The sequence below is a fragment of the Ahaetulla prasina genome, chromosome 1, assembly GCF_028640845.1.
Source record: "Ahaetulla prasina isolate Xishuangbanna chromosome 1, ASM2864084v1, whole genome shotgun sequence".
NCBI lineage: Eukaryota > Metazoa > Chordata > Lepidosauria > Squamata > Colubridae > Ahaetulla > Ahaetulla prasina.
The window spans coordinates 105,853,860-105,881,162 of record NC_080539.1 but is presented as its reverse complement, the minus strand read 5'-3'; the positions used below and the strand labels follow the sequence as shown (position 1 = coordinate 105,881,162).

Sequence of the window (27,303 nt, the reverse complement as noted above, 5' to 3'; positions counted from 1 at the left end):
AGTATCAACTACTGACACCAGGTCCTCATTTTCAGAATCCACTAATCCAAGCAGACATCCTGATAAACTAGATTAAAATGATGTCTCATTGCCTTCTTCCAATGTTGCGTCCATCAGTTTAAAAACTGCAAAACTAAGTGGCTTCCTGGAATCTCACTTGTTTAATCTTCAAAATGCTTAGCACCCATTTCCAGTTAAATTCGTTTCTTTGCAGAATAGAATACCCTCAAAAAACTCTTACTAAACCTTGCTGGAAAGATTACCACAATTACTTTGGTTTTTACCATGTGGTGGTTCAATATATTGCACATGATTGCAAAGTTTGTAAAGCTGGAGATAAACACCATGGTGATAATGGACAAACATTAATGTTTTTGTATAGAAACTGAGTCACATTGCAATTACATCTCTTTTCACTCCAAATTTTGAAATCCAAACTGATTGCTCAGCTTCATGTACAATCACTGATCAAATTATTACCGATATTTCATCTCCAGATTACAAACTCATGGATATTTATCCTCTGCCTATTCTTAGTATGATCCTGATGACTAGTAGCTTCAGGAATGGTTGTCAAATTAAATATTTGTCCTGTTTTGAGCCATAGTCTCTTATGCAAAGTTTTGAAGTTTTGTAGACCTTAATTGTGGAAAGTTTAATGAACAGTTGACTGTTCCAGGAACCTTTAAAATGAAACACAGAGATCACAAGGCCCAATCCCTTCAGATGTAGCAGCAGGATTGCATATTGTGAGGAAAGCAGCAAACCAGGTTGTGCTGTGTTTTCCTTGATCTGCTAATGGCAGTCAATTAGGCAGAAGTGAAGAGGGAGAAGAAACAGCACACTGGGGTGACATCATGACATTGATAAATGTTGCTACGTATTGCAAGAGCAAAAATAGACCCATAAGTGACATAATAGCTATATTTTATCTGTAATCATGTGTCACACTCAGTTTGCACAAAGGAAGCTGGATGCTGAATTCGTACTGAATTCATTCTGAAGATAGAGTAACAGAATAACAGTTGGGCGGGACCTTGGAGGTCTTCTAGTCACTTAAAGAAGAAAAAACAAAAGTACACGTAGAGACTGGGTGAAACCAGGCTTAATAGCAGTGACTGTGAGAGGGATCTTGGAGTCTTAGTGGACAATCAGCGAAATATGAGCCAGCAGTGTGCAGTGGCAGCTAAAAAAGGCAATGCAATCTTAAATTGCATTAACAGAGGGATACACTCAAGATCAAGTGAGGTACTAATACCACTCTATAAAGCCTTAGTAAGACCACACTTAGAGTACTGCATCCAGTTTTGCTCACCATACTATAAAAAAGATGTTGAGACTCTAGAAAAAGTCCAGAGAAGGGCAACTAGGATGATTAGTGGACTGGAAACTAAAACATATGAAAAACGGTTACAGGAACTGGGCATGGCTAGTCTAGTAAAGAGAAAGACCAGGGGAGACATGATAGCAGTGTTCCAATATTTGAGGGCCTGCCACAGAGAGGAGGGGGTCAAGCTATTTTCCAAGGGACCTGAAGGCCAGACAAGGAATAATGGATGGAAACTAACCAAGGAGAAATTCAACATAAAAATAAGGAGGAACTTTCTGACAGTGAGAACAATCAACCAAGGGAACAACTTGCATTCGGAAGTTGTGGGAGCTTCATCACTGGAGGCTTTCAGGACAAGATTTGACTGCCATTTGTCAGAAATGATGTAGGGTCTCCTGCTTGGGCAGGGTGGGTAGAGGGTGGACTAGATGACCTACAAGGTCCCTTCCAACTCTATTAATTTAATCCAGTGGTGGGATTCAAATAATTTAGCAACCGGTTCTCTGCCCTAATGATTTCTTCCAACAACCAGTTCACCAAACGGCTCAGAATATTAACAACCGGTTCTCCTGAAGTGCTGCGAACTGGCTGAATCCCACCACTGATTTAATCTAATCTAGCCCAACCCCCTGCACAAGCAGTAGACCCTCTTGTCACTGCTGCACTACAAGCAGATTGATTCCCTAGGATGGGGGGCAGTTTAATTTGCCCCCCATATTCCATTTCCACTGGCATTTCTCAACTGTTTATCATACCCTGCTTTTTGATGGGGAAAACAGAAGGAGCTTCACTGACTAAATAAGTGAGAGAAATGTAGCCTTTAACATGCCATTCAAAAGCAAAATGCAACATTCATTCTCCCTGGGAGGAGCATATAGCTATATAGTGGGTTCTCAGCTACAAGTACAATTAGTTCTCACATAGCATGTATCTATAGAACATGAATTCATTCATACACGACCGATAAATAGAGGAACGGTATTTATGTAGCATGAAGTGTATTTGTCTACGCATGACTTTCCTGAGTCTCAATTTTGTTTTTATAAGAAATGGGAAGTGAACGTTACCAGCGCTAGTCAACTGAACACTTACAACTTTCTTTGTCCATCCAAGTCACTTACTACATGTACACTACTTTATGGTATCTGTTGTGCCCCTCTCCCCATTGTTGATATCATTTCTTCCTAAGTGTACTGCCTTCCCACCAACTAAGTAAACTAAAGCGGGACAAAGAATGTATTTATTTATTTAGCATATGGCCATACCACAGAAGTATGTTTGTGTTGAAATCTCCAGTAGAGAAAGGGAGGAAAAAGCTTCCTCAGCTGAGGAAAACTTTGAAATTCTTGATTGTTTTGAAAGAAATGACGGAACGTGTGACATCAGGTATGCTGTTTACCTAAAGGAGGTGATATTATGGACCATCCGAAGATATCTTGGGACAATATTAGGATTATTTTAAAAAGTATGTAAACAAATATCTCTGGAGCACTCAGCTTAAAGGAATTGAAACAGCAAAGATAGATCAGCCACCAAAGTCTAATGTGGCACTTTTTTATCCCACCCTGGTCTCCTTGCAGTATGGAGGCCTTTCCTTCATAGTTCTATCTCAAAGTCCATGTTGTTGCTGGAAAGAAAATTAGCTGCACATATTATTTAGTTATTCTCATTTTTAATGTCTCATTTCTGTTAAACTTACAAGTTTACACTTTAAACTTACAAAGTTACACTAAATTCTCCTTTACCCTCACCTCTGAGGAGAAAGAAATATTGAGGAACTGTGTCTCCCTTTCAGTATGGTTTATTCAAAGGGTGAAATGCTACCGGTTCGGCCGAAATGGTAGCGATGGTGGCGGGTGGTTTGGAAAACCGGTAGCGACAGCAGCGTGAGGCTCCGCCCACCTGCCCGGTCATCATTACTTCCTGGTTTTAACAAGGAAGTAACCTGTTTTTTACTCTCTGCGCATGTGCAGAAGGGTTTGCGCATGCACAGAGGGTCTGCACATGCACATGATGCGTGGCGCATACACTTCTGAACTGGTAGGGAAGGTAAGTAGATTTCACCCCTGGTTTATTCCAAAAATAATTGAGTTCTGGATGAATCCTGCTGAAAAACCCTCCCCAATAAAATCAGCTTCAGGGCCCTTCGAAACCATAAATAAAAGTATGCATAAACAATTGGGTTCAGTGTTGAATTCAAATAACCAAACCAAACCATTGCATCAATAAGGAGAGGTGGGATTGTATAATTCATAAATGGGCTCAAGAGGGTGCAGAAGAAGAATGGGGACCAGCATATGAGGAAAACCCCAACCACTATACCTAATGTTTTTGCAGCTTTTCGTTCTCTGTTTTGGGAGATATGACGCTGTAGTTCAAACCTTATCTGTATTTGGCTCATAGCAGCTGTAATGGATCTGGCTTGCCTTTGGGCTATTATGTATATCTTCCCATAGACAACTAGCATGACAAACCCAGGGATGTAAAAGGAAAACATGGAGGCCACTACACCCGAAGTTTCATTGAAAAAGACGAAGCATCCTCCCACACAATAAATAAACTCGTGGAACTTTTCTTCTGCTCCCAATACGTTGAGTTTCAAAAAGACCAGTCCAAAAGCGAACAAGGCAGGAAATATCCAACTGATAAAAATCATGATTAATATGACAGAAGTGTTTATCTTAGTTTTGTATCGCAGCGGGTCACAGACTGCATAGTAACGGTCAATTGAGATAAAGGAAAGATGGAAAATGGAAGCCGTGCTCAGCATGATATCCACACTGGTGTGGATTTTGCAGAAGAACTCTCCAAAGTACCAGCAGTTCTCAACGGATCTTATCATGCTGTAAGGCATGACACAGAAGCCAAGAAGGAAATCCACCGTGGCCATTGAGAGTATAAGGAAATTTGTAGGCGTCTGGAGCTGCTTGAAATGTGATACGGAGATGATAACAGCCAGATTGCCAGCCACAGTAGCCAGGATCACACACAGCATGAAGATGTACATGGAAAATCGGATGCTCATTGACCAGCTGTTCTTTATGCAGGAGCCATTGATGGATTCACAGCACAACTGCATCCCTTCAAAAGGTTCAGATAAATGCAAGCCCATCTCAGGCGCAGTCCTATCGATATCACATGCGCAATCCTACGGATAATCTTCTTTTAGTTGCAAGAACCAGGAATTCCTTAGTCTTGTGTCTTCCTGCAGAGGAGTGTCATCTGTCAAGAAGGATAGGTAGGAAGGACAATATTAATATTTAGAGTTGAGATAAAATTCTTCTCCCACAAATTCAAAGCACATTAATCCTTATCCTATGGCGTGTGTATCATATCTGTGTGTGTGTGTGTTCAGGAAATTATATACATGTAGAAAAGGGCTAGTCCCTAGGCAGCCCCCTAGGTGGCTCAGTGGCTAAGACGCTGAGCTTGTCGATCAGAAAGGTCGACGGTTCGAATCCTTAGTATAGGTCTCCTGCGTGAGCAGGGGGTTGGACTAGATGACCTCCAAAGTCCCTCCCAACTCTGTTACTATTACTACCTAGTCCCCTCTCCGGTAATAACAGGGCATCTACTTATTTCCAAAACTTCTCCTGGATTGTCACTCTAATCTTTTGACTCACAAGACAGCAAATTAAGGGCAGAAAGAAATTCCCTGGTTTTGATTGGGCTTCTGGGATTATCAGAATGCCAAGTCAGAGAGAGAAAGGGAACAGGAAGCACTCCTATGGATAGATAAGGCATGATGTTAAGAAAAAAAAGGGGGGGAGGCTAATGATCATTTGCTTGTGACCATGACTTTACTGTAAAGAGGAGAAGCATTGTATTACACCACTGGCCAGTATTTATTGTACATTGTTTCAACTTTTTCATTAATAAAAAGGTAAAGGTTCCTCTCACACATATGTGCTAGTTGTTCCTGACTCTAGGGGGTGGTGCTCATCTCCGTTTCAAAGCCAAAGAGCCAGCGCTGTCCTAAGACATCTCTATGGTCATGTGGCTGGCATGACTCAACACCAAAGGTGCAGGGAATGCTGTTACCTTCCCACCAAAGGTGGTCCCTATTTTTCTACTTGCTTTTTTAAGTGCTTTTGAACTGCTAGGTTGGCAGAAGATGGGACAAGTAACGGGATCTTACCCTGTTACGTGGCACTAGGGATTCAAACTGCTGAACTGCCGACCTTTCGATCAACAAGCTCAGCGTCTTAGCCACTGAGCCACCGCAACCCTTACTATTTACTTACCTACTATACAGTATTTTCATCAATACGGTAGGACTAATCAGGCTTATTCAGCTATATCTACTCCAAAACCCGAATACTGACCTTCAGTTCTGCATAACAACCTGCTAGGGGATCCAGCGTCCTCTGTTGTGTATTTTCCAGCCCAATAGATTTAAGCAATTTCATATGCCGGACATCTTTGCTCAGACACAGTCAATGATTTATGGCCTGGTCCTGTATAACTAACAGACAAAACGGTAAAATAATGAGTCTTGAGACAATTGCAGCTTTATGAATGGCATCTTTCTTTCCTCTGGAAGCAATGCATTTTGATACTTTATTGCCCTGTTTTAACAGTAATCTTATTTTAGCAATTTGATATGCTGTGAACCTGAAATAAAAGCAAGCCCCTGAAATAGTTTTATGGCTTCTCAAAGGGAAAAGAACAACCCATTCCTCCTCCTCAACCCTCACAGTTTTAGAATCTACATAGGTTTGTCCCAGTGGTGGGTTTCAATTTTTTTTACTACCGGTTCTGTGGATGTGGCTTGGTGGGTGTGGCATAGCTTGGTGGGTGTGGTGTGGTGGGAGTGGCAGGGGAAGGATACTGTAAAATCTCCATTCCCACCCCACTCCAGGGGAAGGATACTGCAAAATCCCCATTACTTCCCGATCAGCTGAGACTCGGGAGGCAGAGAATACATGGGGGTGGGGCCAGTCAGAATTTTTACCACCAGTTCTCTGAACTACTCAAAATTTACTGGTCAGAACCTGCTGAAACCCATCTCTGGTTTGTCCTATTTATTGTAATGCAATGAATAGCTTTGTTGGAAGGTATTGATCTCATACTGTAAATCTGCTAGATTAATAGATTAACAGAATTGGAAGGAACCTTGTAGGTCATCTAGTCCAACCCGCTGCCCAAGCAGGAGACCCTACACCATTTGTTTACACCCTACCGCCCTGTTTATTTAACACCCAAGGATTTTATCAGACCTGGATATGATGTAGCTAGCCTTTATTAGTTTATTAATTGATTAGTCTTATGACCCTATCATGTAGCTAGCCATCTTCTAGGCCAGTGTTGGCAAACTTTTTCGGCACCGTGTGCCAAAACAAGAGTGCGCGCGGTGTGCTGGGAAGCTGAGCTTCCAGTTTCTGGTGTGCATATGAGCACCGGTCACCTGGTCGTCCGGTTCCTTGTGCACATCCATGTGCAAAGACCAGTTGGTGTGTGTGCATGTTCACACCGGAAACCAGAAGCTCCTGCACATGCAAAGTCCTGCACCAGAACCTGAAAGAGCAACAGGCGATAGCTGTTGTGCCTAGAAAGATGGCTTTACCTATCCTTATAATGTTTTTACTTTAAACAATTATCCTTTTTATAGTTATAAACTTGTTTAATTGATTAATCACTATTCAATCAAATTCCTAGTCAGGAATGCCTATAAGTATACACAGAATCCTTTAAACTCCAAGAATATGAGTGTTGATCTGAGTCCCTTGTAATAATTATTTTAGGAAATAGCACAAGCTCCTGGGACACAAATAATGGAGAGAAGGAATATTATTTTGCTGATAGAGAATTCTTTCTGTAATCCTGGCCCTGGAACTAAAACGTATTGTCCCCTCCATGGAAGCACAGTGTGGGTAACATTGAGAGCTTTTGTCTAAATAGGAGGATGTTTTTGTAAAGTAGATGAGAGCAGCAGAAAAGTCAGTGTTTTTCAGCAAATGGGATTGCTATGATTAAGGAGCCGGGATAGCCCAATGTTGGTGTTGCAGGATACTGTAATTCTGCCGACTGCTAGCAGTTCGATTCTCACCGGCTCAAGGTTGACTCAGCTTTCCATCCTTCCAAGGTTGATAAAATGAGGACCCAGATTGTTGGGGGCAATAAGCTGACTCTGTAAACTGCTTAGAGAGGGCTGCAAAGCACTATGAAATGGTGTATAAGTCTGCACTGGCTGCCTGTTGTCTTCCAGGTGCACTTCAAGGTGTTAGTTGCTACCTTTAAAGCGCTTCATGGCTTAGGACCGGGATACCTACGGGACCGTCTACTGCCAACGTCTATCTCCCAACGACCGGTGCGCTCTCACAGAGAGGGGCTCCTCAGGGTGCCGTCAGCCAAGCAATGTCGGCTGGCGGCCCCCAGGGGGAGGACCTTCTCTGTGGAGGCTCCTACCCTATGGAACGAGCTTCCCCCTGGACTCCGACAAATACCTGACCTTAGGACCTTCTGCCGCGAACTTAAAACCTACTTATTTCGTCTTGCTGGACTCGCTTAAATTTTAAATTATCAAATTGATTTTATGGGTTTTAAATTTTTTGTAAATTTTAGAGGGTAATATTTTATCTGTAAGTAGCCATATCAAATAGGTTTTTTTAAGGGTTGTTCTTAGTTTTGTATTGTTGTTTTTCCTGTATTTTATTCTTGGCTGTACACCACCCTGAGTCCTTCGGGAGAAGGGCGGTCTATAAATAAAAATATTCTATCCTATTCTATTCTAAGTGCTATTGCTGTGTTGCAATAAAGGAAGTAAAATAAAAGGCAAAAATTGTAGAGTACATTTTGCCAAGTAAAGGGAGAGATATAAGGTGAAGGAAAGATAGATTGGAATAAGGGAAAAAAGAGAAAGTAAGAAGATAATTGGTATATTTATTATGATTTTCTTTTTATTTATGGCTGGCCAGAAGGACATCAGGCAAGATCCACATTGGAAACTTAATCCAAAGCAAGAATGAACACTGGCACTTAGGTCACCATGACTAGGCAGTATTGTAATGGATTCAAAATTAAGAATGCAAATCACATCAAATACTAGCTGAGACTAGAATAAATATCTTTTCCTCAGTCTCGGCTCATATCCCTTCTTGCTCCACAGCATTTGCCCAGTAATGGATGATTGTGCTTTATATTGCTATATGTTCTAGAAAAACCCTCAATATTCAAAGTCTGGACAGCAGGAATTACACAGTATCATCAGACTCCAGGGGTTTTTTTGTTTTGTTTTGTTAGAATAGACTGCTTGCTTGGAACTCTCCAAGGTGCTGCTATCAGAATATTAGAATAACAGAGGTTGAAGGGACCTTAGAGGTCTTCTAGTCCAACCCCTGCTCAAGCAACCCTACACAATTTCAGACACAAGGCTGCCCAATCTCTTTAAAACCTCAAGTGTTGGAGCACCCACAACTTCTGGGTGGAGGAGGGGGGGCAAGTCGTTGCACTGATTGATTGCTCTCTCAGGAAATTTCTTCTTTCTTGATCCCGGGATATGGTATTTGAGGCTTTTGACTTAGCCTAAGATAAGAGTAAAGGAGTTCTCTTGGCTAAAACAATACCAGATGGTGACTTACTCTATAAATTCACCCAATTCTGGCTTGCCAGACCTAAACCAGTCAATTTCGAGAAGACTGAGATATAAGTTGATTTTGCAGGGGTAAAATTGAGATGAACTGGTGTTCTTTGGTAACCTAATGAAGATTATTGCTAAGGAAATGAGGGACAGAGCTGATAATTGGAAGTTTCATCTTATGCAAGTAGAAGCAACCTTCACTAACATCATTAACAAAAGTAAAAGTTTGCATTTTTTTTAGCAGAAACAAAGGCTAGGAAGAGAGTTAGTTTGGTCTAGCACAGGGGTGTCAAACTCAAGACCCAGGGGCCAGATCTGGCCTGTGAAGTGCTTAGATTTGGCTCATGGGGCTGCCCTGTAAACAGCAAAGGACTGCCCCATGGTGCCTTTGCCAGTGAAAATGGAGCCTCGGGAGGGCTGCGTGCGGCCCTCCTGAGCTCTGTTTCTGCTGGAAGAGAGTTGAAGGAGGCCATCGCAACTGAAAATAGAGCTCATGAGTGCCAAGGGCAGCAGTCCCAAACTCTATTTTCACTGGCAGAGGGTTGCAGGAGGCTGTCACAGCTGAAAACGGAGCTCCAGAGCCAGTTTTTTCTGTCAGAGTGCTTGGGCCACCACAGGAGCTCCCGACACAAGTGATGTCGAGCTGGCCATACCCCCCTGGCTATGCCCACCCCGACCCCCAAGGTCAAACAACACTCTGATGCAGCCTTCAATGAAATTCAGTTTGACACCCCTGATCTAGCACTTAAGGCATCAGGCTAAAAACTGGGAAACAGGAGTTCTAGTCCTATTTTAGGCATAAAGCAATCTGGGTGACATTGAGCCAGTTACAGTCACACTCTCTCTTTCTCTTAGCTCCATGAAGGAGACCATGGCAAACCATTTCTTTAAAAATTTGCCAAGGAAACTGCAGGAACTTCTCCAGACAGCTGCCAGGAATCAAAACTGACTTGGAGTCACACACAGAAAGAAGTTAGGGAACATGGAATACCATGCCATGCTATGGAATTCCAATCCTGGAGCTATCTTCTCGGCTTACAGGGGTGCCTTTTATTTTTTTCACAGTGGGTGTGCTGAGCTTGACAGTGGATGTCTTGAGTTTAGTAGCTTAATTGGCTTGACCATAATAAGTAAGGTATTTTGTGAATAGGCAGGTCCCCCTTTGACATGAACATCCTCCCAGGATCCTACATGTTACTATCTGAAAGGTTTTCTGTTTCTCATTTAAAAAGACCACATAAATATTTTTAAAAAAAAAAACCATATAGTAAAAATGCAAAAGATTAAAAAGCATGGTGGGTATCAAGATGTTCAGTGTCCCTTTTTGGTGAAGTTATTTCAGAACTGATTGATGAACTATTTTAAAAGGGGTTTAAAAGTTCTGAGGATTTAAAATGAGAACCTATCCAATTTTGCTGAAGACACTTCATTTTTTCTAAGACTGATTTCCGATGAAATGGCCATGGCAATTTGTTGGGGAAAGTATGAATGAAATAAATAAGAGAAAAGACTGATATAAAGAAGTTACTTCGAACCTTCATCATAGCAAACATAAACCAGTTTGGTGGCTCTTCACCCCCTTGTAATGTTACAGATATTTATCTCTTCATCCCAAATCCCATCTCTTATCCATAAACAAATCCATTAAAAATCATCTTTTCAGTTCTGATGTCAGTGGAGGGGGGGGTGTCCTTAAAGGGTTGCCAGAATTTTTTGTTTTAACCTTGATCAAATAAATCAACTTTAACTTTGTTTCACTTCTAACAAACTAAATCTTTAGTTCATTCAAATATAGCCATAAGGTTTGATTTCTTTCCCCTTCTTTCTTTTTTTTCTTTCTTATTCCAATGCATAGAATTCCTCAAGCCTCTTTGGTAAATCCAATAGGAAAAAAAAATTCATATTACTCTCTGCTCCCAGCTATTACTTAAGCCAGTTCAGAAAATCAGTCTGGATTGCAAGACTTCTACTCAGCCCAGAGTCTAGCCTTGATCCCTCTTCCCCTGCTTCTGGTCAGTCTTATCCATGCAAGGATGGTTCCTACACGAACTGCTTTTTCTTTTCTTTTTCTTTTTAGGAATTGTTTTTCCTTGCTTGCTAGTCCCTGTGCCTTTCCTTTTGTTCCCCAGATGTTTGCACTTACGGATACTTCCATATCCCCTTCCCATATTATACAACAAAGAACCTTTGTTTTCTTCTTTTCTTCCATTATGATGCCTTCACTACTCTGATGAATCAAAACAGATTGTTGTTTCGTTCCTACCTTCCTCTGTAGGTCCATGGAAATTTATGGTAAGGAAACAAACCAGGGGTGAAATGCTCCCGGTTCGGACTGGATCGCTGATCCGGTAGCGATGGTGGCAGGTGGTTTGAAGAACTGGTAGCAAAAATCCCTGTCCCCGCCACCACCACCACCCATGCCCACCCAATCGCCCAGTCATCCGCTTGGCTGCTTGCCACTTCTTTCCGGCTACCTCGCTTTTCCCGCCCAAATGGTAAGAATAGGTTGTAAAAAAAAAACTTTTAAAAGGTTAAAAAAAGGCTCTGATGATCACAGCTGAGCTGCGTGATCGTCAGAGCCTTTTTTTTTTACTTTTAAAAGCATGTTTTTACAACCTATTCGGCCGAATAGGTTGTTAAAAACGCTTTTAAAAGTAAAAAAAAAGATCGGGCGCCACAGCTGATCGCAACACCCCACCTCCACGCGCTGTTCTACTTACCCCATGCCTCCTTTTAGCATGCACTGTGCATGTGTGTATGCACCTTGCATTTGGTGCCTGGTGCGCACTGCACATGTGTAGTGCACGTTCGGCACGCAGCACGCATGCACAGCCAGTGAACCGGCAGTAAACTGGTTCCGATTTCACCACTGAAACAAATTTGATAGTCAGCTTTATAGAAACAAAGTAGCACTATTTCTACTTTGCTATTTAAATACGTTCTTTTAAAAGGACGAGGAAGGAAAGCTTTGCTGTGCTGTGAGCTGGAGATATGAAAGTTAGGAGAACATGCTTGGTCAACCTGGACAGAAACCCTGGGAGACGTAAGGGTTCATGAAGCATGTATGACTAGGGTTGAAGATGATTCATTGACTTAATGGGCCATCAGCTTCAAGATTATTAAAACAGCAACCACTGATCAGCAAAGAACATAGCAACCTGGCAGCCGAGGATAAAATTGTCGCTTAAGGCAATAACTAGCCACAGAGGGGAAGGGACAATGACAGGCACTGCAACAAATCAGATTTGGGTGGTATAATATCTAGGACAACTGTAGTTGAAAATTAAATCTGATATAAAATTCAACTCAAACATTCCCAAACTGCAACTTCATTCGTGGACTTGTACTGTAGTCAACATTTAGGTTTCTTTACATATGCAGCCTATATTTCAGTTTTAGAGGATATTTAAATCCAAACAGATTTTTCATTATGTGGGTTGAATTTATTGTAATTGACAATTAACTCAATTATTTAAAATTTGTTGGTCATAGTTCTTGATATTCCTTCTCAGCTTAGAACATTTGTGCGATTTTTAATATTTTTAAAGTAAATACTCAGTTATTTACAGCTAATTAATGGTATAGTGGAAAGCTATAACTTTTGGAACATTTAGGTATCCCTTATTTATTCATCTGCATTTTATTTTTTTAATCCCTTCTTTCAGTCTCTGTTTTGAATGGTTGTTTATACCTGACATGAGTTCCTGACCTCTGGCTTTGCCAATCTGAACAACCTAGTCAGAGGTGGGTTTCAGCAGGTTCTGACCAGTTCTGGAGAACTGATAGTGGAAATTTTGAGTAATTCAGAGAACTGGTAGTAAAAATTCTGACTGGCCCCAACCCAGTCTATTCTCTGCCTCCCAAATCCCAGCTGATTGGGAAGAAATGGGGATTTTGCAGTAACCTTTCCCTGGATTGGGGAGGGAATGGAGATTTTACAGTATCCTTCCCCTGGAGTGGGGAGGGAATGGAGATTTTACAGTATCCTTCTCCTGCCATGCCCACCAAACCACGCCCACAGAACCAGTAGTAAAAAAATTTGAAACCCACCACTGAGCCTAGTCATATAGATATAGAATGCAAAAGCATGAATTAATAAGACATAAAGATGTATGTTCTGGACAATACTAATAAAGTGAAGTATGGTGACATGTACTAATCATCACTGCAATTACAAAAATGGAGCCATTTTAAATAAATGAAGGTGTCATATGGATGAAACTGACACTGAGGTGATTAGTTAATCAAAGACCTGAACAGATCTGAAATAACTATTCCATATTTTCTCAGTTTCTATTCACCTTTTCTCCCAGAAATTATTTTATTAGTGAGAATGACAAATGTGTAAACATGTAGATATACTACTGTTTTTTCCTGAAAATAAGACCTAGCCTGATTTTCATATGTGCGTCCAATATAAGCTCTACCCCCAAAATAAACCCACCACTCTGTTGCACCTGATTGCATGAGGTGGGATGAGGCGCATAAGTAAAAAATCAAGGTAAGGTGGGAGGGAAGCCCTTTGATGGTGAAATGGAGGCCGGGGGTGCCGCGCAGCATCACATGATGTATTAGGACCTTTTTCCCCTTCGTTAAACTGGGCAGGGGCAGGACCAGCATGTGACGCATCCAGCCCATGGGCCGCGAGTTTGACACTCCTGCTCTAGATTATCCTGAGAGATTCTAGGGTGTGGCTACCCTGAACATCTTTCTCCCTCCCCCATCCAGCTCAGGACTATGCAGTCGCTTAATCGGGGCCTCTCTTTTGGGAAAATATGTTGCTAAAACTTTCCCATTGCTCCTACAGGTGCACATTCCATCATATATGAGTGCAGGATACTGCAACCAGGGATAAAGATTTAGATTGTCATGTGGTCATGCGACCAGAAGGAGCTGGCATCACGTTTTACAATGTTTTATGAACTATAAAGCACTCGTGTGGGCTCATTGTAATTTTGAATGGTTGTTAAGCAACCAATCCTAAATCTTGTAAAACTATTGTTGATCTAAATAACTATTTATTTATGTGCCAACTCAGGAAGCTCAAACTGCCCAAGGAGCTGCTGATTCAGTTCTACAGAGGAATTATTGAGTCTGTCATCTGCACCTCTATAACTGTCTGGTTTGGTTCTGCAACCCAACAAGAAAGACACAGACTTCAGAGGATAATTAGAACTGCAGAAAAAACAATTGCTACCAACCTGCCCTCCATTGAGGACCTGTATACTGCACAAATCAAAAAGAGGGCTGTGAAAATATTTACAGACCCCTCGCATCCTGGACATAAACTGTTTCAACTCCTACCCTCAAAAAGAAGCTATAGAGCACTGCACACCAGAACAACTAGACACAAGAACAGTTTCTTCCCGAACGCCATCACTCTGCTAAACAAATAATTCCTTCAACACTGTCAAACTATTTACTAAATCTGCACTACTATTAATCTTCTCATCGTTCCCATCACCCATCTCCTTCCACTTATGACTGTATGACTGTAACTTTGTTGCTTGTATCCTTACGATTTATATTGATATTGATTGTTTCCTGATTGCTTAATTGTAACCTATGACTATCATTAAGTGTTGTAAGTGTTGTACCTTGATGAAGGTATCTTTTCTTTTATGTACACTGAGAGCATATGCACCAAGACAAATTCCTTGTGTGTCCAATCACGCTTGGCCAATAAAAAATTCTATTCTATTCTATTCTATTCTATTCTATTCTATTCTATTCTATTCTATTCTATTCTATTCTATTCTATTCTATTCTATTCTATTATTTGTTATCTCTTCTAAGTTATGCTTCAGAAGTATAGACATTTATATGAAAGAGGGTTAATTTCAGATAAGGTTAATTCATTATTGTCACAAAATAGCTTGTACAGATAGTGCTTGACTTATGACCACAATTGATCCCACAATTTTTGTTGATAAGAGAGACATTTGTTGAGTTTTGCCCCATTTTATGACCCTTCTTGCCATAGTTGTTAAGTGAATCACTGCAGGTGATAAGTTAGTAACCTGGTTGTTAAGTGAATCTGGCTTCCCCATTGACTTTGCTTGTCAGAAGGTTGTGAAAGGTGATCACATGACCTTGGGACACAGTAATGGTCATAAGTATGATCCAATTGCCAAGCATCTGAATTTTGATCACATGATCATAGGGATGCTACAAAGACTGAAAGTGTGAAAAATGGTCGTAAGCAGGGGTGGAATTCAGCCGGTTCGGACCGGTTCGGGCAAACCAGATGTTAATTTTAATCTGGTTCGCCGAATCGGGAATTGCAAGGACTGGCTGACCCCGCCCACCCCACCCTGCCCCTCCCAGGAGTCGCCATGTGGCCCACTGTAAGAAAGAAATAGTAGGAGGTAGTAATTTGTGAGGTGAAAAGCCCAAAGAGGATGGGCTTTCTCACTGAACCTTGCTTTTTTGCAGATGAAAACAGGACCTAAGATTTCCTTGCTCATTACTGTTCTCAGCTAAGGCATATCCTGTTGCTATATTGCTACTTTCCCATTTTAAGATTAGCAAAGCTTTTCAGCCTCCATCTAAATATTTACATTAATTCTGAACTTTCCATAATTCATTTAGTGGTTTGCTGTACTGCCAAAATTCAGAAATGTTTAATTCTAGATATTTTTAAAACAATTATTTTCTCAGGATTTGATAAAATAAAGGAGGAAATAATCCCTATCGTTCTCTATCTAACTTTCATCTGCAAATGTTCAGCCTCCCCTCCCCCATCTTTATCTGGCTGATACAAGAGCCTCAATAGAAGCTTGTGCTAATTTGACTGGGGTGCACATGGTAGCAAAAAAACAAGCAAGTTTAAACACTTTTTTTTAAAAAAAATCTCCTTTATCAGCTATGGTTGGCAATAAATCATTAAGGGAAGGGATAAGAAAAAAAGAAGTTTCATCCAACTACCCACTTAAGTTGGCAGGCCACAATATTAAACAAGCTTTAGAATATCTTTGCCTACAAGTGGCATAGAAGGAGGCAAGGAAGTCAGCCAAATTAAGACAAATCTGGGCGGCCATAACAAATAACAATAACATGCTTTCAGCAAGACCAAATCAGAAAGTTCTTGCCTTTACAAGCAAGTGAAGTTGGTGAATTTACGCACCAGAGGTGGGTTTCAGCAGGTTCGGACCAGTTCTGGAGAACCGGTAGCAAAAATTCTGACTGCCCCCGCCCCCATCTATTCTCTGCCTCCCAAGTCCCAGCCGATGAGGAGGAAATGGAGATTTTACAGTATCCTTCCCCTGCCACGCCCACCAAGACACACCCACAGAACCCGTAGTAAAAAAATTTGAAACCCACCACTGTTACGCACCATAGAAAACCATGAATTGCTAAGTGACAAATATTTGGTTTTGTGTAGTACATTAGGCCATCAGATATTTGTAAGTCAGCTAGTGCCACAAATGGGAGTGCAACCTCTGCTTTTAACAGAATAACAGAGTTGGAAGGGACCTTGGAGGTCTTCTAGTTCAACCCCCTGATCATGCTGGAGACCCTATATAATTTCAGATAAATGGTTGTCCAATCTCTTCTTAAAAACCTTCAGTGTTGTAACACACACAAATGCAAGTCATCCCACTGATTAATTGTTCCAACTGTCAGGAATGCTCTCTATCCATTGCTTCTTGTCCTGTCTTGACTCTCTGTTCTTTGGGGCAGCCACTTAGATATTGGAACACTGCTATCATGTCATGAACCTTGATGAAGGTATCTTTTCTTTTATGTACACTGAGAGCATACGCACCAAGACAAATTCCTTGTGTGTCCAATCACACTTGGCCAATAAAATATTCTATTCTATTCTGTTCTAGTCTAGTCTAGTCTGCTATCATGTCACGTAGAGTTTAGGCAGTGTAACTAGTATTATGAGATAAACCCAGGAGCAAAATTCAGCACACACAGCCTTTAGATAATTAACAGTGATTTATATACAGCTATTTACAGACTTATACATGGTTAAATACCTCATCATACAGCTACTGACACAAGGAGCGTAAAGAGATACACAACGAGAGAGAACATGAAGAGAAGGGAGATGCCCTCTAATGGCTTTCCTTTATAGGCAGCTTCTGCCCAGCTTCTTAAAGTGGCAGTAACCCTGCTGCCTCATTCCCATTGCATCAGCTTACAGTTGCTTCTGCTTACAACTTTCCATCAGTGTACAGCTATTAAATCTACATACACTGACATGTCACCTCTTTCATGTCACTTCTTTTCATTAAAATAGACATACCCAATTCCTGCAATTGTTCTTCATGTTTCAGCCCCCAGTACTCTATCATCTTTGTTGCTCTTCTCTTAACTTTTGGTCCAATGGAGTGAGTCCTTCTCAGTGGTGAAATTCAAATCTTTTTACTACCGGTTCTGTGGGCATGGCTTGGTGGACGTGGTGTGGCTTGGTGGGCTTGGTTTGGTGGGCATGGCAGGGGAAGGATATTGCAAAATATCCATTCCCACCCCACTCTGGGGCCAGCCAGAGGTGGTATTTGCCGGTTCTCCAAACTACTCAAAATTTCCGCTACCGGTTCTCCAAACTACTCAAAATTTCCACTACCAGTTCTCTAGAACCTGTCAGAACCTGTTAGATTTTACCCCGGCTCCTTCCTAAATTGTTTTTTTGACCATTAAGTGGGCTCCTGTCACTTTTGTCTGATTGTTTCCTAGACAGCATCTCTTTTTCCCCTTTCTCCCAAGGTAGTCCATACTTTCCATTACATCTGCAGACCCATGTGTGCCAATTGTGTGACATAACCTTAGGTAGTTTTAGAAACAATATGCTACCTGGTGTGATTTGTCCATTTTACATTTATTTATTTTTGTAGAATCTGGCTGCTTTCTAAGCTTGATAGTTTGCTTTGGGTCTCTATATAGCAATGGGAAAATAGTGTAGAATTTCCAGCTAGCTAGCTAGAAGTATCATCTTCCCACTTTCTGGGTTCAAAGGATGTTCCCTCCCCCTTCCCCATTACATCCCCGTAGCCCCTTTTTTCTTGCCTTGCCTTCCTTTCTTTCACAAAACTTATTGCAAAGATAAAATAATTCATGCCTTCTCTGCCGCACTGACAGGAAATGGAAAACACACTTCTGAAGTATATACACTATTGCATGTCATAATTATTTTTAAGGCCTCCAGTAGTCAGAACCAAGCACATTGATGGTCAACATGACTAGAAAACAACAGGTAACAGGAACTGAAAGTCAGGCAAGCATCTGTGTAAAAATCTTTTCTCTCTACCAGAAAGACAAATCTTAACTCCTGTTTAATTAAACGTTATAGGTACATTATGAACAAAAGGAGCCACATGTCATCCACCTTGCGCAAGCATTGCAAAGGGAAGGAAATATAGCCCTTTTGTGTTTCCTTTCAAAATGGTTGATGTGTACCGAGAGTGATCCCGAATGGCCTAGTGTAGCTTGCGCTATTGAGCAAACAGGCCAGATAAAACAGGCCGGATCAGTTAATATGGAACTACTAGATGCTTGATTAACGTGCACGGTGTTTGCACATTACACAAATTATGAAAAGCTATTGATGAGCACTACTAATTACTCTCTCTATAGAAATGACAATCCTTCACTTTTTTTTGAAAAAAAAAAAGAATCCTTCTGCCTCTAGAATATGGCTGAGGTTTTAAAACAGATCCTGCAAGCTTATAGTGACCAGACGTCCCACTTTTGGCGGGACAGTCCCGCTTTTTAATAATTTGTCCCGCGTCCCACAGCAATTCCAAAAAGTCCCAATTTTTTTTTTGTTTCACTCCCATTCTGAAAATGGGAGGCGGCAACGCAAGAGGAGGAGGTGGAGAAGGGGGAGTGGCGGAGAAGGGGGCGCGAGAGGGAGGAGAGACGCCGCTTGACTTCACCTGAGAGGAAGAGAAGAGCCGAGAGGAGAGCTGAGGAGAGCCGAGCCTGCCTGGAAGAGCTGAGAGGAGAGCCGAGGCTGCCTGGAAGAGCGGAGAAGCAGCAGCCGCTCCTCCTCCTTCAGGCGGGTGGCAAGACTCAGCGCACATGCGCAGCTCCCCCCCACCCCGGTCAATGGTGTCCCGCTTTGCCATCACTGAAATCTGGTCACTTTATGCAAGCTGGTTTTTTTAAAAAAATCTTTGCATTTCTAAAGATCACATGAAATTGTGCCCAATGGTTAGTCATTTTACCCCCCAGCAGAATTAGCTAATTATTTCCTAGCTTTTATTCTCAAATAGCTGTTAAATAAAATCCTCATAAGAACAGACACTGTGCATCAGTGCTTGTAAGTCACTATTTTCAGTGCCATCATTAATTCAAACAATCACTAAACCAGTGGTGGGATTCAAATAATTTAACAACTGGTTCTCTGCTCTAATGACCAGCTGGGTGTGGCCATGGTGGGCATGTCCAGGGGTGTGTGACAGTCAGCACTCGGCCTCCTGCACCCCCATGGGAGCAAAAACGGGCCCTGGGGGGGACAGACCACCCCCTATGCCCTGTTTTGGGTCTAGGAGGCCTCTCTGAAGACTCCTGGGAGTGAAAATGGGCTGCGGGGGTGTGTACACCCCCACATACCTGGGAGCCAAAATGGGGTGCATGGGGATTCCTAGAAGGGGTGGAGAGAGGAGGGGTGGAGCCAGCCAGCAATTTGACTACCAGTTTTCCCAAACCAGCCTGAACCAGCTGAATCCTGCTACTGCACTAAACAAATAATTGTATGTTATGCACTATCTGTATACCTACTTTTCTTATTGGGGATTTAATAGTTTTTTGCAATTCTGTGATGAATTTTTTAAAATTAACTGATTAACTGGTGATTTTCATACTGTTTTATCATTTGTTTTTATTTTTAACAACATGCTCTAATTCCTGACAAACAGACAAGTTCTTGCTGATCGGGTTTGAAGTCCAACAAAGATTGTCAATTCCATGTGGAATTGATAGCCTATAAATATTCTAATCAATACGTATATGTACATTGTCTTGAACTACGTGGGATGGATTGATGAAATGTAACAAAGCAATTGCCTCTCTTATTTATACAAAATAACAGCACTGCCATTTTTTAAATGCTGATGTCAGCTTTGGAAGCTATATTTACACCAGAGGCTTCCACACTGCCACCTTCTTGCTTGGGAAAGTAGGAGGGGAGATTTAGTAGAGAGATTGTAGTTAGACATAATAGCATTCTTCTTTTAGGTCAGGGTCCTGGTGTTCCTGCATCTGGAGGAGGAGTGGTTGCAGTGGTGGCTCAAGTTGGGATGGATGGTGATTGGGCCATGTGATGGACTGATGGGTACAGCGAATGGATTTGGGATTTTGATTTATTGAAGGAAAACCTGGAACTCTCAGATTCGAGTTTTCCCAGATGTGCCAGTATGCCTACTCTAATAAATGGAAGTTTTGAGATGATGCTTGTCTCAGAGTGTTTGATTGGAGTTGGGTTGTTCTGGAACGCTGACAGCTGATGCACTTCATATCCTTCAAAGAATGCTCATTTATATTAACTTTGGCATGGGGAAGAGATGGGGCTTGTAAAGCTTGTGTGCATTATTGGAAAGCAAAAGGTTGGAGAAGAAAAATAATGAGAGAAATTCTATAAATATCTCTAGTACTGTAGTTTGAGTTTCATGGTTAGGAAAATCTGTTCCTTCTTCCTTCTTTATGGAAAGAAAGACCAATGAATAAAATATAACATTGTTTTTAGAAAAATGAATGAATGAATGAACGGACGAAAATGCTTAAATAATCACAGATAATTGGAAATGAACTACATAGAAATCCGTTAAAATTGAAGGGAGATAAAAAGAAAGAGCTGTGTGACAAAAATCCCCCTAGAAGATAATATGTTGATTTATTTCTCAGTTTAGAGGAGCTCTGCCATTCTACAAAAATGCACAATTTACTGAGTATGTACCAAAAACAAAAATACCAAAGGCAAAACAGTGGACTCAACCGCACAGAACAAGAGAGAATAAACTGAATGCATAATTACAAATGAGACCTATTACTGATTGCTTAGGATGGATGGTTCTGAAGCTAAAGTTCTCCACTTGCTCTCTTAGAATTTTGTTCCATCTTTCTGTAGATTTTTCTAGTAATTGGAGAATAGGACTTCTTTTCTTTTCCTAACCCCAGTATCCAACTTCTCTGAAATTCAATTACTTTTGGTTCTGAAAAGGGCAAACGTTTTATTTCCATTATGGGGAGGAGTTGAGATTATTTCCACAAGTCTGTGTGACAGCAAAACTGATCAGTGAAAATGTGTATTCAGATTTAGACATTGGCTGGCTGCTCTCTGACTGTCACTAAATTTGGGTATTGGGGCTGGCCTATCAATTACAGATACAGTGATTACAGGTTACCCTTATGATGCTGGGCCACAATAAGGTTTTGTGGTTTGGGGCTAGTAAGGATATGTGAATCCTAGTATTGTGATTTGTAAATATTATAACTGACTTCAATTTGAGGACTGGTAAGCTAGTGTAAAGGAGTGGAATTAGAAATCTTGCCTTATCAAGTATGACCTTCCAGAGCTTCAGCTTCAAGTAAAGTGTTTTCATCTTAATAAAATGTAATTTTAAAACAATTGAATGTTTGTGCCTTGTATACATGGAAATACTATACATAAAGTAGAACTCTCTCTTAAGGAATGGAAGCTTTTGAAATATTACCATTTTCATGGCAAATAAACAATAAAATACTTTAAAAAAAACCCTGGATTGAAAATGTATGTACAATAGTGGATTCCAACAATGTATTTAGCGCATTCCCCATCTCCCACAAATATTTTCTGTGCTATCCAACATGGCAAATTATATGTCTTTATATAACTTATATATCTATATTCATATCAATATTATGCCAACTTAGCAATAAATTTTGTTGTTGTTAATTGCAAAGTTGTGTCCGACCCATCATGACCCCATGGACAACGTTCCCCCAGGCCTTCCTGTTCTCTACCATCCTCTGGAGTCCATTTAAACTCATGCCTACTGCTTCAGTGACTCCATCCAGCCACCTCGTTCTCTGTCGTCCCCTTCTTCTTTTTCCCTTAATCGTTCCCAGCATTAGGCTCTTCTCCAGGGAGTCCTTCCTTCTCATTAGGTAGCCAAAGTATTTCAGTTTCATCTTCAGGATCTGGCCTTCTAAAGAGCAGACAGGGTTGATCTCCTCTAGGACTGACTTGTTTGTTCGCCTTGCAGTCCAAGGAAGCTATGAGCTATGCCATGCAGGGATACCCAAGACGGACAGGTCATAGCAGAGAGTTCTGACAAAACATAATCCACTGGAGAAGGAAATGGCAACCCACTCCAGTATTTTTGCCGTGAAAACCCCATGGACAGTACAATAAAAATTAGAGTAACATATTTCTGTTTTAACATTTTAATAAATATTAAAATAATTTATATTTCATCTTTACTCCCACAAATAAATTAAAACATTAGAGGCATCAGATTGGAAACTGAGAGAGTTTGATAGCCAGTTCTGCTTTAGGCATGAAGCCAGCTGGGTGATTTTGACCTAGTCTGTCTCTATTACACTTTGTCAATCAGTCAAGACAAATTCAAAGACACACACACAAAAATAATATTTTAAATGTTATTCCTAAATAGATTGAAAATAGAATATTTATAAATCTCCTCTTAAATTTAAACTCATCTTATTCTGGGCAGGCTATAAACCACTTCCTCATGCCAAGAGATTAATTATACTTTTCAGAGGTTTATAATTGTAGCCTTACTTTTGCTATCTTAGACATGTTTTTAATAGGTTTAAAATAAAAAATAATGATCCATCTGGCTCTGTCACTGCGCTGCTAATAAGCAAACTTTTTTGTTTAACACTTTTGTCCCATCCAAATCCCCAGATCAGAAATAAATCTTACCTCCAGAAAACAATTCTCATTAGCTAAGACAAGATCTTTCTTGAATGCCAATCCATCCAAAATAGCCCAAAATATCACTTATCAGCCATTCAACTTCAGTTAACTGAAGCCGAGTCCAACCAAGTCTGAATTTCATTTGCAGCCTGATGCAAAGTCTTAACTAACATGATGACGTCAGTATTAAGTATTCAGCAAGATAAGCTGATGATAAATCTTTCCAGGCGCAAGTTTGCTTGCAGGGTAGAGGACGTTAATGGGTTTCTTTTTTAAAAAAATAAATCAAATGTGTATCAAGAACATGAAAATAAATATGTCAAAGATAGGCTGATAGTTATTACCACTAAATTTGCATATCTTACACCTGAAAATACGTTTCTTATGCTGTGTATGAAATATTGAAATCTAATTTAATATTGAAATTTACTTACTTAAAATTGTCAGAGAGTTGATTGTTCCTGATTAAAACGAATCACAATGAAAATGTGCAGAATGATTTATTTCAGTTTGCCCCTGGACTGCAAAATTACAGAAGCATTTCAAGCATATTGATGATAATATTATACACTAACATAACTCTTAAATCACTATTGTATATCCACAGAATTTAATCTTCATCCTTCTGTTTATCATTAGGGCTTACAATTCTTAATATTTACCATATTTTTCTCACTATAAGATACACTTCCCCCCCAAAAAAAAATAGGTGGAAATATCCCCCTACTCGCCGGCCCCCACCCTTCAGCCATTTTTGGCCTTTACACATCCCGTTTTCGGCCTCTGAGTACCCCAATAGGCGTCACCATTGATCTCCGCCACCTGGAGCGGCCAAAAACCAGGAGGCCGAAAACAGGGCATGAGGAGGCCGAAAATGGAACATGCAGAGGTGACAATAAGTGGTGGCGGCAACAGCGGAGATGGGCGGTGGCAATTCTTGCAGCTTGGAACAGCTGATTGGCAATATTCCAGGAGGCCAATTCAACCACCAATCAGCTGCTCATGCTAAATCAGGCTGCGATAACATGCTGAAGCTGACTAGTTTTTTTGCTATTTGCTGCAAGGACACTAGCCAGATGAATACTGATAGATGCTGGGAGACAGAGGCAGATTTTTTTAAAAAAAGTTTCCTCCCCCAAAGCTATGTGCATCTTATGGTCTGGAGCATTTTATAGATTGAAAAATACAGTAGCTAATATTTCATTGGTAAATCGGGCAATGATTTTGCTCAACACCTGCATCGATGTTTCCAAAAATAGCCATTTTAAAAGCAGTTTGCAGACAGGGATTTACATATAACCAGTTTGTCTACTTTCATACAGTGCTGTAGCAGTTTTATGATTCAATTTTACAAACAGAAAAATGTACCCAGCAATTTCAGTCTACCAGTAGCATAGTATCAATCAGTAGAATGGATTCCTTTGAATCTGGAGATGGGTGTGGAAGAAAACCACTGTTGTAGGAAGGCAAGTCCCATTGCAATGAGATGTCCCCTTGTGTAGCAAGCTGTTTAATGCAATCATTAAGGTGCTACTCAGAAATAAGTTATTACATTTAACAATAGTTACACACATGAAAGAATACACTGAATTGCAATATCAAAAGCAATCAGTTGCCATTATATTTTATTCTGAACTTGGACATATTTCCAGGTTAATACAGAGTTAATTACCTTTTGCAATGCTAATATTTTTTGAATTTGCTTTGATTTGTCAGCTTATCAGTTAAAGGCTATTATGCATGGTTTTGAAAGCACTGCTTTTCTAAGGAACAGCACTGTAGACAGGTGCTTCTTGTTTATCCTGGCAACATCCGAAGGTTGCTATGCAGGCATACTGACAAAAAGAAAGGGATTTCTTATGGTCAGGAGAGGACTATAGCAAATTATTTTCATGTTTCAAAGCCAGGTATGCTTTCCACCAAGTTTCTTTAAGGAAGCATGCTAAACTGTGATAATGTTCATATTTAACCTTGACAGGGTTAGTGGATTTGTTAGCCTTTTAAGGTTTTAGCAGTGTTCAAGAAATTAGGTTTCCTGCCGCTTCTTCTTGCATAACAATTGTGTGTCTGTATGTGTGTATTCAATCCATTTTGAAACAATGTTGACTGTAACAAAATAACATTCTTCTATCAAATCGCAGAGGAAGGATTTCTTCGGTCCTCCCTATCTTGGCATCCTCCCAAAGGTGTTGGACTACAAGTACCATTATCCCTACGGCAGAATACTAGGGAAGATTGGTTTATAGCAATGTCCAGCCTATGATAGCTGGTTAAGGATCACTCAAGGCCAATATTTAAAATACAGGCAGACAAGGACAGCAACTTCAATCAGATCAATATCAGACTGGATTTCACAGTTCAGCTCCCCCAGTCACATCAATGATCTGTCTTAGCATATAAAATGGATACACCATTGATTTCCAAATCTAAGATTGTTACTTATCACTGACACTGTACACTGTAATGCGGAAGTAAAGCAACATGTCTAAGTTTCCCCATGTGATGAAATTTTTATTTATTAGTCAAGAATGACTCCCATTTTTCAAACAGGAAGCATCAATTTACATCTTCTAGATTCTCGAGGGATGCATACATGCACAAAATGTGTGCGCGTGCACACACACCACACACACACACACATACACAGAACCTCTGTAACTTGGGCCTGCGTCTAAAGAACAGTTCTCTAACGCTACAATAACATTTTTGCTTCTTTGCCATTTCCTGCTTTTTTTATTACCAAAAAAATTATTGGTAATTCAAATGCTAGAATATTTTTTCTTCCATTTCATTAGATTCTATGAATTAGTTTGCTCATAAGTAAAAGTATTTGTTTGCAGAATACATGCATTCTAACTTATCACTCTCCATTTTTGGTTGATCCTTCATTTTCTAAAAATCTCTCTCTTTCTCTCCTTCCCTCCCTCCCTTTCTCACTCCCTTTCTTTCTCTCGTTCTCTCTTTTGCTTAATCTGAAGTTTGCATGATCTCCTAGTTAACACTTATATTCTACTGGCATTTTTTTCTTCAGCATAGTTTTACCATACCTTTTCATTCATATTTAGTTTCCTTTTCTGCATAGCCATATTAATTATCATACAACAGAAAGTATTACTCATGTCAATTTAGAAATTCTTCTCAATGTCTGAGAACCCAATTGATTGCCTTAATTGAAATTACACATTTTTGATTCTTACAAACATAAAATTTCTCTCTTCTATTTTAAAAATATCTTATTTTTAAAATAGCCTCAAATAAAGAGCACCTGACAATGGGTGGGGTGAAGGCCACAGTCAACTATGTGAGGTTTGACTAGCATAGATTATAATTTTCAATCAAAAAGTTGGCATAATTCATATTACAATCTCAGACAGGCTCAATAATTCAACCCAGCTGGCTTCCTGGTTGAAAATTAACGACAAACAAAAGTGTTATAACAGTTTGAATTTTTTTCATTCTCGATTACAAAAAAACTGAAGTCTGGTTTTCTGGTTCCCTCTGATTAGAGGACTGATTCTTGCTAAATAATCCCCAGAACAGACTGAAACAGTAAAAGAATCAAGCAACTGATTTGATGAATAGTGGATTCAACCTTATTGTGACTGTGTGGAGGATCCTTCTCATACCATCTTCCAAAAAGTGTCACAGTTAAAACGGCCTGAGGTGTATCGTTCTGACTGACCAGTTGTCCATCTTTCAAAACCTAGGAATAAATGAAAGAATTTCAGTAATACAGTTAGCTAGATAAGCTATACATTTCTCCTATTTCCTGAGTTAAGGCATTTTAAAGTAGTAGATTAAGAGGAGACGTAGTTCTTATAACATGGTATAGAGAAGATCCCAGAGTGACAACTCTCATATTTGTATAAGATTGGGAAAGACTCCCAACTATGAGAGCCACTGCTAGTCAATGTAGATCAGGGATGTCAAACTTAAGACCCGTGGGCCATTTCCGGCCCATCGGGTGCTTAGATCCAGGGCCACCCTGGAAACAGCAAAGGACCAGCCTGTGGTGCCTCTGCCATGAAAAGAGAGCACGAGAGAGCCACGGCTGTGTTTTCAGCCGGGATGGCCTCCTGTAGCCCTCTGCTAGCAAGAATGAAACTTGGTGGGGGTGGTGGGCAGCAGCATGCAGGCCCCCCTGAGCTCCATTTTTGCTGGCAGAGGCCATCCCGGCTGAAAAAGGGGCCACGCCCACCTCGGCCTAGCCACCCTGGCCATGTCCACCCAGCACCCCAAAGTCAAACACAACCCTGATGTGGCCCTCAATGAAATTGAGTTTGACACCCCTGGTGTAGATAATACTGAACTGGATCAAGATGGAGAAATAGTCACAGGACCCCTCATCAGTAGACGTGTAAATTAGGGCTGCTGGGAGGTTTAATTAAGCAACTTGTACGGTCTGCAAGTTTCTCATTCCTGAATTCAGTAAATGCGGAGAAGCCACAGTTAGCAACAGGATTTTAAGCTCTGTTATGTGAAAAAAAAACAACAACCATAGGACAAACATCATCTGATGGA

General features: G+C 40.5%; 2 protein-coding genes across 3 annotated transcripts in view; both read right to left on the bottom strand.

Moving 5' to 3' along the window:
* Nucleotides 1–3,083: 3,083 nt before the first annotated feature.
* TAAR1 (trace amine associated receptor 1) lies at nt 3,084–4,442 on the bottom strand. Its single transcript, XM_058171642.1, has one exon. It carries the CDS (start codon nt 4,440–4,442, stop codon nt 3,402–3,404), a length of 1,041 nt encoding a protein of 346 aa, XP_058027625.1. The 3' UTR covers nt 3,084–3,401.
* The window catches only part of LOC131192455 (pantetheinase-like), a 39,461-nt gene continuing 16,572 nt past the window's right edge, over nt 4,415–27,303 (bottom strand). Inside the window, exons 8-10 of one of the 2 annotated variants that reach the window (XM_058171630.1) lie at nt 26,375–26,485; nt 5,656–5,795; nt 4,415–4,552 (exon numbers count right to left, since the gene is read on the bottom strand). In XM_058171630.1, the coding sequence (XP_058027613.1) occupies nt 5,775–5,795; nt 26,375–26,485 (132 nt within the window). In that variant the 3' untranslated portion in view covers nt 4,415–4,552; nt 5,656–5,774. Of the gene's footprint in view, nt 4,553–5,655; nt 5,796–22,332; nt 26,486–27,303 lie in introns of those variants that run through there. The other variant, XM_058171621.1, reaches the window with a different exon arrangement.

Excerpts from the sequence above, each read along its gene's own strand:
- TAAR1 (XM_058171642.1), bottom strand. The coding sequence starts at position 4,442 with ATGGGCTTGCATTTATCTGAACCTTTTGAAGGGATGCAGTTGTGCTGT.